This window comes from Elephantulus edwardii, unplaced genomic scaffold (genome assembly GCF_000299155.1).
Source record: "Elephantulus edwardii isolate Elephantulus edwardi_28Jun2011 unplaced genomic scaffold, EleEdw1.0 scaffold00049, whole genome shotgun sequence".
Taxonomy (NCBI): domain Eukaryota; kingdom Metazoa; phylum Chordata; class Mammalia; order Macroscelidea; family Macroscelididae; genus Elephantulus; species Elephantulus edwardii.
The window spans coordinates 11510422-11521547 of record NW_006399799.1 but is presented as its reverse complement, the minus strand read 5'-3'; the positions used below and the strand labels follow the sequence as shown (position 1 = coordinate 11521547).

At 38.8% G+C, this 11126-nt stretch overlaps 1 protein-coding gene across 1 annotated transcript in view; it reads left to right on the top strand.

Annotated features, from left to right (window-relative positions):
* Nucleotides 1-11126, top strand: part of TRIT1 (tRNA isopentenyltransferase 1) — a 78605-nt gene that overhangs the window by 45163 nt on the left and 22316 nt on the right. Inside the window, exon 2 of the mRNA XM_006886596.1 lies at nucleotides 8776-8916. Within this exon, the coding sequence (XP_006886658.1) occupies nucleotides 8776-8916 (141 nt within the window). The remainder of the gene's footprint in view (nucleotides 1-8775; nucleotides 8917-11126) is intronic.

Sequence of the window (11126 nt, the reverse complement as noted above, 5' to 3'; positions counted from 1 at the left end):
ATTTCACTGATTCTGTGTTCCATCTCATCAGCTCTGCTCATATGTCCCTCCATCATGTTGACAGCCTCTGAAACACTGGAGCTTATATTTTGAATGGTGGATTCTTGTTTTTCCAGTTCCGCTAATGCCTTACTTGTTTTCTCTGCAATGTTTTGCATTGCTTTTTTTAACTCCTCCTGGTCTTTGCTTGTAGCATCCTGTAATTCATCAAGTTTGTCTTTCATCCATTGGATATATTCAGTCACTCCTCTTTTAAATTCTGTGTCAGAGAGTTCTATGAGCCTTTCTCATTTCAGGGTATCGGCTGCTCTTGCATCGCCCTTTGTGAGTGAAATCTTGCTTTGCTCTTGTATATTGTGTGGGATAGTTTGCTTTCTTCGAGACATTGGTATGTGTTCTTGATCTGAAGACAATGCTCTTGAGATCAGATGGGCAGCTATCAAACTTGTGCATTTCTCTGACTTTATGACTTCAGAAAAATGTCAGTTCAGCGCCTGCTAGGGCAATCTCTTGTTGCTAGTACAGGTCAAGGTGCTCCCGTTTAAAGGCAAGTTGATTGCCCAGACGTGTAGGCACTAGTGTGGAGCCAAGTGGGGTGAGGCAGGCAAAGGGTTGGGTGAGATCGCAAGGGCAGGTCAATCACATGGATGACCTTGCTCAAACCTCTGCTCTCAGTGTGCTCACGACTGGGGTCCTTACTCAAATTCCTGTTGTCCATTTCCTACCCAATGGTTTTCTCAGTGTTCCGTGCCTGGTGGCACTTACACAGGTGCCCTCACACAACAGCCCCTGCTCCAGTAGGGTCCTGGATCCGATAGGATCAGAATAGTCAAGGTCAACTTCCCACCAACCCACTAGCCTCTGGCTGGTCTGCAGAGTTCACAAAGCCAGCTGGCTGGCTCGTTTTGGGTGGGAACCCAAGAGAGCTAGGCCAATTTCCCCATCTGTGGGCACGCCCTTAGGTGCTCTCCCAGATAATCAGCCCCAGTAAATACAGATAAGATCCTACTGGCCTTTCTTCTGCCAGGTTAGTTCCACAACAGCTCAGTTGATACCTTCAGGTGATGGCTGGATCCATGGTGGTACCCTGAGGTCATAGGGCTGTGGTGGGGGCTGAGGTGCATGGTTGTGGAGCTGGAAGGGGGGCAGGGCTTGCACACTACCACCAAGAGGTGGGGCCGGGGCTTGGGCGATGCTGGTTGTTTCTGCAGCAGCACCCTGTGTGTCGGGGGTCACACAGGTGCGGGCTGCAGGGGGGTCGACAGCGGCGGGTCGCCTTCACTGCTCTGGAGTTCTGTGGTAGATGGCTGACTATTGCTCTTTCTGGGTCTCTTCCCGGCCTGTCTGGCGGCGGAACTCTGTCTCTGGCCAGCCTTATGTCTTCTAATGGAAGATGGTACAGGTCAATAAAATGTTTTCTGTTTACATTTATTTTCTGTAAATGTATGCAAGTTCATCCTACTTTTCTCCATCCAACTGGCTACTGCCTCTGCATAGACACAAAGGACAGACACAAAGGTGCTGGAGGCTGTTCATACAGACTAGGCAGCCACAGCGGTGACCAGTTTCCACAGTCCAAGGGGCAATGATTTCACCAACATGGTGGTGCCCATGCCACAGCCAAGCAGTCTAATTTGTGTAATTTTAAAGAAACTTAATTTTTTTTATCTAAAAAATACCCCAAACCTTTTAGTTAGAGAAAATGTCAACATATATTCTTACAAAAGTAAGAACACATAGTAGAGTGACTCTCATTTATCTATTGACTAGCTTTAGTAGTTCTGACACTAATCTTATATCAGTTATATTCTGTCCCTGTGTTATTACAGTGTATGTGCAGTAGATGCGCATGCAAGTTACTGTATACTTACATTCATATCTACTTCAGTATACACCTCTAAAGCTTATGTACTCTTTAAACATAGCCACGAGACCACTGTTGACCTGAAAATTAATGATAGTTCTTTTATCATCAGCTATTAGTTGGTATCACCCATATCTAAATGCCTAATGTCTTAATGTGATGATAAAGGAAACAAAGGTTTAACAGATCACTCAAATATGAAAATATTGATAGCTGTGATTTAGTACTTTCAAAAGAGTTGATGTTTTACCTTTACATTTTCTTTTGAGAAACACATATTGATAAATACATAGCCAAACTTGGCACCCATTCACCAGTTCCTGTACGTACTATTTAGTGACATTAATTATATGCTTTGAGTTGTACAGCCATTCTCACTCTTTGCTCTGAGTGGTTCTTACCTCTAAGGTTTTTTTTTTTTTCATTATTGTAGTTAACTGTTGTTAGTTTGATCCCATATTGGCATGTTCTTAAAAGAGCAACATATTCAAATATCTGTTTTTAAAAACATTATTATTTTGTGTGTGTGTGTGTACACTGTCAAATCAGATCTGACTGGTACAGGAGGAGATTGTTCCTCCTTCTCCAGCAGAGCATCTGGTGGATTTGTTTTTGTTGTGGTTTTTTTTTTTAACTTCTTGTTGTAAGGTGCCATTGAGTCGACCATAACTCATAGCAACACTGTGAACAATGGGTCTGAACTTTGCCCTGTCCTATGCCCTCCTCATTGTTTCTTATATACTTGAACCCATTGTTATGGTCATTGTGTTGATCCACTTTGTTGGCTGTCTTCCTCTCTATCACTGTCCTTTCACCTTTTAAAGCGTGATATCCTTTTCCAATGACTAGCCAACCCTCCTAACAACTCACACCTCCTAAGAACTTGCCCAAAGTATATATCACATGAAGTTTCACTGTCTTTGCCTCTAAGAAACACCCTGGTTGCTTTTTCTCCAAGACACATGTGTTATTACAGTACACGGGGTATTCAGTACTCTTCTCCCAACACCATGATTCAAAGGCCTTAATTCTTCTGTCATTCTTAATCATTGCCCAACTTTCAGAGACATAACAAGTAATTGAAAAGACATGGTTTAAATCAGGTGCACTTTAGTCTTTAAACTGGCATTGTTGCTCCTCAGCACCTTGGAGAGGTTCTTGATAGCAGATTTTCCCAATGCAACGAATCGTTTTTGACTTCTTGACTGCTGGTATCAAGGATGCTGACTGGATCCAAGCAAGATGAAGTTGTTGACATCTTCAGTCTTTTCTCCATATAGCATGATTGGTCCAGTGGTGAAGATTTTTTTTCTAAAGATATAAAGGTAGATTTATTAGAGAGTTACACCCCAAAAGATAAGATGGCCCATCCTCCTTGCAATTACAGAAAAGGTCCAGTGCTGAGGATTTTTGTTTTTGTGACGTTGGGATGTAGTCCATATTAAAGGCTATAGTTTTTGATCTTCTGCAGTAAGCATGTCCAGTCCTCACTTTCAGTAGGCAAGAATGTCACCTGCATAATGTAGATTGTTAATGAGTTTTCCTCTAATCCTAATACCACATTGTCTTCATAAAGTTGAGTTTCTCAAATTATTTTCAAATGAGATTGAATAGAGAATGAGATTGAATGGAGAAAGGATACAGCCCTGATGCACAGACAAAAGCTTTTTGATCAAGACACAGATTTCCCATGAGCGCATTTAAGTGTTCCAGGATTCCCATTCTTCTCAATGTTAGACATAGTTTGCTATGATTCACAAAGTCAGATGCCTTTGCATAGTCACACACAAATAGTTGTTCTTCTGATATTCTCTGCCTTAATCTAAGGTCCATCTAACATCAGAAATGAATGGTATGTCTGGTGCCACAGCCTCCTCTAAATCCAATTTGAATTTCTGGTAGTCTCTGGCAGTGAGCTGCTCTAGGTATTTTGAATTATCTTCAGCAAAATTTTACTTGCATGAGATATTAGTGATATTGTTCAGTAATTTCTGTGTCCTGTTAGGTCCCCATTTTGGGGAATGGAAATAAATATGAGTCTCTTCCAGTGAGTTGGTCTTCCAAAGTTCTTTGCATATACTGGTGAACACATCTAGGATTCCATCTGTTTGTTGAAACATGTTAATTGGTATTCTGTTAATTCCTGTGGCCTTATTTTTTTGCCAGTGCCTTCAGTGCTTCTTGAACTTCTCCCTTCATTACCATTGGTTCTGGATCATACGCTTTTTCCTGAAATGATTCTATGTCAACCAATTGTTTTTGGTATAGTGACTCCGTGTATTGATCTTTTTAATGCTTCCTGGGTCATTTAAGGTTTTTTCTGTAGTATCCTTCAGCATTGCAACTCAATGTTTGAACTTGTTTTTCAGTTTGACAAAGGCCAAGCGAGTTGTTACTTTTTTATTTTTTACTCCATCTCTTTGCACATTTCATTATAACTTTGTTTTGTCTTCTTGAGCTAACCTTTGGAATCTTCTGTTCCACTCTTTTATTTCATCATTTCTTCCCATTGTTTTGGCTTCTCAGTGCTCTCATACAATTTTTAGAGTCTCTTCTGGCATCCATTTTGACCTTTTCTTTCTCCTCTGTCTTTATAATGAATGGCTTTTTTGTTTGCTTCATGGATTATATTCTTGATATCATTCTACAACTTAATCTGGTCTTCATTCATCTTTAGTGCCTCAAACCTGTGCTTGAGTTGGTTTTTCAATTCAGGTTGGGTAGATTCAGGGTTGTATTTTGGTTCTTGTGGACTTGCTTTCATTTTCTTCAGCTTCATTTTGAACTTTCATAGGATTAATTGTTGTTCTGTTCCATAGTCAACACTTGCCCTGGTTTTGACTGCTGATACTGAACTTCTCTAATGAATTTTTCTTCATTTGTAGTCAGTCTGGTTCTTGAACTTATTTCCTAGTTAAGTTAAATTATTGGTTGATTTTAAGAAAACTTCAGGAATGTGGAACAGATGTCAAATTCTCATGGAGTCTGGACTTTTTTGAGCCGTGGAGGGTGGTTGAACCCAGAAACTGTTGCTTAGGAGTCACCTTTAAACCTCAAACCAAAAATATCTCTTGAACTCATCTTGAAACTAAATAGTTTAACTTAATGAATTTAAAGGTTGGGAGCTCTGGTGGTCTGATGGGTAAGGAATTGAGTTGCCAGTCCAGAGGTACTCAGTTTGGATCCACTAGTTGCTCCTTGGAAGAAAGATAGGTAATCTCTTTCTGTGTGATTTACAACCTCTGAAAACTCCCTGGAGAGTCAGCTGGTTCTGACTAGATGGCAGTTAGTTGAGTTTTGAGTTTTGAGGCTGTCTTAGGGAAGAGAGTGGGGTGGAGCTCCCCGATTAAAACAAGCTTGAAAGGAGGAGTGGCATCCACTTCTGTAATAGCTTGCCTCCAGAAACCCTGTTAACCTGGAGAGGGGATGAGAGACACCCAAGCGTTGAGGCCTCTCCTTCATAGGGTCACTATGAGTCACCTGCGACTCGACAGCACTTAACAACAATAACATCAACATAGAGAGAGAGATCAGCTGGCCCAGTGGACAGAAAGTGATGCTACCAAGCCAAAGGTGGATGACTTTTAATCAGTGGCCCTTGGGCCTGTCTTTCATTGTTTTTGTTCAGACATTCCTCTGGGTCGTATAGCCCTGGTGTACAAGTTGCCGTACATCGGTAACTTGTGGTTGCTGTGAGGCTGAACACTGTGACACTGATGTGTCTAATGCGTTAATGGTTGGTTACCCAATGCGGACAGAGTGGGGTGGAGCTCCCTGATTAAAACAAGCTTGGAAGGAGGAGTGGCATCCACTTCTGTAATAGCTTGCCTCCAGAAACCCTATCAACCTGGAGAGGGGGTGAGAGACACGCAAGCGTTGAGGACTCTTTCATAGGGTCGCTATGAGTCGCCTGCGGCTCGACGGCACTTAACAACAACAGGGAAGTAGTTTCAGGGGTTCATCTAGTTTCCTTAGATCCAGAAAGTAGATTCTTTTTTTTTTTTTTTTTCATTCTTTGAGAACTTAAAATTCTTTTCTCTATTTACCCTGTTGATATGGCTCCTTCTGTGCAATTTTTTATTTAGTAATTGTAGCTAGACCCATGCAGCTTTGGTCTTGTGGCAGAGACTTTTTTTTTTTTAAACCCTCATTAACATGAAAGTTGCAAGAAAATACACTTAAAGACTTAACAGAGGATGAATATTTATCTAACCTTCCTAGGTCTCTGATAGAATATGATATTAGAAAAATTAGGATTTGACGTAAGAGGATTGTATATTTACAGCTCTGCATTGTTTTAACATTAAAGATAAGCATTGTCTTTACAGCAAATTACTTACTAGATTTAAAAAAAAAAAAAACCAAAACCCTCGACTGGTAAAATCAAGTTGGTGTTTTGTAAACTCTTTAACACACTCAGGTCATTTTGTATTCTAAGCTATAACAATCAGTTACGAGGGAGAGAGAAGAATCAGTTAATTCCTTTTCCCATATAGTTTTCTTAATGTGTACGTTAGAAGATACCTGACATGGTACACCTTCTTACTGTATAGTGAGTAAGGAGTTGTACTGCCAGCCTAGTAGGTAAGGAGTTGTAGTGCCAACTCAAAGGTTCAAATCAAGTGTTCACATCTACCAGTTGCTCTGTGAAAAAAGATGCACATTCTCCTTTGGTGTGAATTACAGTCTCTGAAAACCCAGTGGAGGGTCAGCTATGATTTGGTTCCAACTTGATGGCAATGAGTTAAGTTTTTGTTTTGTTGACAGCACTTTTAGAACAGCAGAAGGACATTTTGTTCAAAGTACACAAAAAAAGTATAGCTTCTGATTTAAGATTCCTTGAATATTCAGGTACAGTCATGCACTTCTGGCATCATGCACAGATTAAATGTAAAGGCAGAGCTGATTGTTTCTCTTCAGCTCTATTTGTATTATTGGGTTGTTGTTTTTTGGGGTGTGGGTGTGTGCATGCACATGTGTGCTTTGTTTATTTAAAATTTTATTTTGTTGAGGATGTCATCCTGGGTAGATAAATTCATAGCTAAAAGCCCAGAGGTTTTAGAGTAGTGAATAAAACTCAAACTTACTGTCTTCAAGTGGGAACTGACTTGTAGCTGACCCTCCACTGGATTTCCAAGGCTGTGAATGCATGGCAGAAGATTGCCCATCTTTTTTCTTGGTACCATTGGTGGATTTGAACCATCAGAGAGGTGTACCTTTTGACTTATCAGCATAATTCCCTATGAACTAGCAACCAGATCCTTTTAGTGTCACTAAAATTATTTTCTTTTGTCCTTGTGTATTTCTGGTAGCAATAGTGGTAGTCCTTTTTTTTTTTTTTTTAAATTTGTGTGTGTGTGTGTGTGTGTGTGTGTACCGTCAAATCGGATCTGACTGGTACAGGAGGAAATTGCCCCTGGATTCAAACCTCATACTTCTGGGATTGCAGTGCAGCTTCTTGCCACTAGGCCACCAGAGCTCCCTAGTGGTAGTCTTAATAGTAATAATAGAAAGACCTTTATATAGCATTTATAGGGGCCCTGATGTTGCAGTGGTTGATTGGATGTTGGAACCTACAGTCCTTCTGTGGGGTAAGGATATGCAGGCTGCTTCCATACACGCAGCCTCTGAAGATTTACAACCTCCAAAGCCCTGTGAAGCAGTTCTCTTCTGTCCTACAGTTGCTATGAGTAGGAATTGACTCAGTGCTAGTGGATCTGGGTTTGGTTATAGTATTTACGGTATATCAGGCAGAAATCTGCGGGATGGTCAGTGGATTGGTTCTAACTTAGCAACAAACAACAACAGGCAAAAAGCAAAGTGCTTTATCTAGATTACTAACTCATTTAGTTCTCAGTTAAGTCTATGGGATAGATGGTATTATCTTTTTACTCAAAGTAAGTTACTGACTACTTCAGGTGGTAAAAGCTAGTAAGTGACAGAACTAGGAACTGATGTGAGGCAGCCCGGTGCCAGGGTCCTTTCTCTTAACATCATATTGTGCAATGTTTATGTGATACTTACATAAGTAAAGGGAAATGTGAGATTAAAAAAATGCTTTTAAAATCTCTGTGGGCTCTATGGAACTTATTATTTGTTCATTTAGTGTTCTCTTTAGAATCGGTGATTATAGAGAAAACATTTAATCTCAAAGCATTCATCCCTGTTTTCAAAGTAGTGTTTTCAGATCTGTTCTCCAGCTAAGACCTTGCATTTAGAAAAGTATACTTGAACTTTTAGTTACATTGGCAGATCAAGAGCTTACACACAGGATATTGCATGTGAATTCTTAGACCTTGTGTGCTGACCTCCTAAAGCAGTAATTTGGATAGATCACAGTGTTTCCACTAGAGTGAGGCAGTTTTAGGAGTTCTGACTTCACTATTTTTAATGTGTCTTAGTAGGTAGACCACTCCACAAATGCAGCCAATCTTACACAATTTCTGAAGACCTTTGAAAGTCATTAAAATCCAGGGAATTTCTAAGCATTTTAAAGTAGAACTATTAACCATGTGATAAGTAGAATAAAGAAAAGCACCTTCCCATTTTGTAATGTTTACAGTATAGATCTGAAGAGCCTCCTTTTAATCGTGCAAAATTGGTTTTCAGTTGGATGTAGATTTGCATGCTCTTCTTTACCTTTAAATTGGAGAGAATTTTTTTTTAATTGTGACAAAAATATATGTAAAATATATGAAAAGTAGGTAGTCTTCTCCCAGGTGTTTTACAGCTTCCGAAAATCTACTGAAAGGTCAGCTCTGAGTCGGTTGCAAGTTGACAGCAATGAGTTTTATTTTGACTCTGATACTTTGGATGAATCAAGTGTTTGAAAGAAGGAAGAAATCAACAGTCCATCCATCTAGTGTGCGTCTTATGAAAGTAGATAATTTTCTTCTTTTTCTTTTCTTTAGGTCTATGAAGGCTTGGACATTGTCACCAACAAAGTTTCTGCACAAGAGCAAAGAATCTGCCAGCATCACATGATAAGCTTTGTGGATCCTCTTGTGACAAATTATACGGTGGTGGACTTCAGGAACAAGGCAGCTACTCTGATATCCTTAAAGAGCTAGTAACTAGGATTGGTGGGTATAAGGCAATCAAACCCTAGCTAGAGATTTCCTAAGCTAGTTGTTTTCTCGTTCTACTGATAATTTCTTTAGCAGGGGTACCTAAAATCTTATTAATAGAAGATTGCCCTATTAATTTCCCTCAGAACTCTGAGGATTGAAACAGAATGGAGTGCCGTGCTATTCAAAGCATAGTCCTCTGAAGACAGCTTTTTTTGGAAGTTTGTTAGGATTGCTATATTTTGAGTGCCACTTCAGACCTACTGAATCAGAATGTACATTTTAATCAAAGTCCCAAATGGTTCATGGTGTGTGTGTGTGTGCGCGCGCGCACACACACACACTTAAAATTTGAGAAGAATGGGTTAATGGGTTTGATGTAGAGAACACTGATTTAAGAATGAGAAGATCTGTGTTCTAGTCCTGGAATTGTGCATTTTTTAATGAGAATTTTATTGGATAATACATTGAATTAAAATTCCTGTGAGTTTCAGCTTCTACTTTTTAAATAGAGATACCAGTAATTTTGAAGAATTAAATAATTTGTAAATATATTGATGTTAAAATTAGCATTTTAAAGGAAATGTTAGGTGAGGCAGACTGGGAAACTAGTGCTGGGTAAAACGAAGACATTTTTGAACAGGAATAATATAAGAATATTTGTACTGCCAGATAGTGAAGCAATGAAAAGACCTATTAAGTAGAGTATTATAGAGCATATAGAATACTAGACCAATTATGCCACAGGATAGAAAACCCACATATAAACTCAAATTTATGCAAATATATAACTTATGGTGACATTTTTAAGTTTTGGAGAAATGATTAAGTAGTTAATGATTATTGCTGGGACAGTTAATTGTTTTGGAAAAAATAAAGTCAGGTCTTTTGTATAATAGCAAAAATAAATTCTCAAGAATATATATATGTGTATGGATGTGTTGACAGATAATTAACATACAATTAATATTCTGTGGTTTTAGAGTAGGGAAGTGTAGGCTTTGTAAATATAAGTTTGTTTAAAAGGGAAAATAGCTTTATTTGAAATTCATTCTGCTGAGAAATTTATCAACCAGAGTTCCTAGGAATATACCATAGAGAAACTGGTGTTCAGTAGTCTAGGAAATATTTGGTAAATCTCAGTGATAATATAATTGCTCTTAATAGCAAAAATATATTAAACAACCAGATTTCTGCTTCTAGAATAATGTTTGAGATTTACTATATTCATCTAAATACTTTCCAGCAGTGAAATAGCAGCTGACTAAAGTACAGATATGTACATCAAAGAATGTATAAAGCTTTTGGAAACAATGTTCAGGGGGAAAAAATTGGGAGATTTATGTGTTCATTCTATTTTTCATTTACACTAAAAGCAAGAAAACCAATATATTGTTTAAGAATGTTTTTGTTACGTGCCATCGACTATGACTCACAGTGACCCTGTGGATGACAGTTTGTAACCTTGCACTGTTCTGCCCCATCCTTACCATCTCCATCATAATCAAGCTTTTTGGTGTAGTCACTGTGGCAGCCCATCTCGTTGGTCTTCCTCTCTTTTACTGACCCTCTACCTTTCTCAGATGATACCTTTTTCCAAGTACTGGCACCTCCTGGCAACATACCCCAAGTTATCCTTGTCTTAGGAGCACCTTGGTTACATTTCCTCTAAGACGTTTGTTCTTTTAGCTCTCCATGGTATATTTGATATTTTACACCAGTATCACAATTGAAAGATGTCAATTCTTCAAACTTCTTACACATTGTCCAACTTTCAGATGCATATGAAGCATTTGAAAATATGATAGGTTGGGTCAGGCTTATCTTAGTCTTTAAACTGGCAGATTTGCCTAATGCAGCAAGTCTTTTGGTATCTTGACTGCTGTTAGCAGTGAGTGTTGATTGTGAATCCAAATAAAATGGAATCTGACAAATTCAATCTTTTCTACATCTATTATAATGTTACCTCTTGATCCACTTAGGAGAATTTTTGTTTTGATGTTGAAGTGTAATCTGTAATGAAGACTATAGTAATTGATCATCTTCAGTAAGTGCTTCAAATCTTCCTTTTCTGCAATCAATGTGTGCCATCTGCATAATGTAGGTTGTTGAAAGGTTAGAGTCTTTCTCTAAACCTGCTGCCACATTTCTTTTCATATAGTCTAGGTTCTCAAAATTATTTGGTCAGCATATAT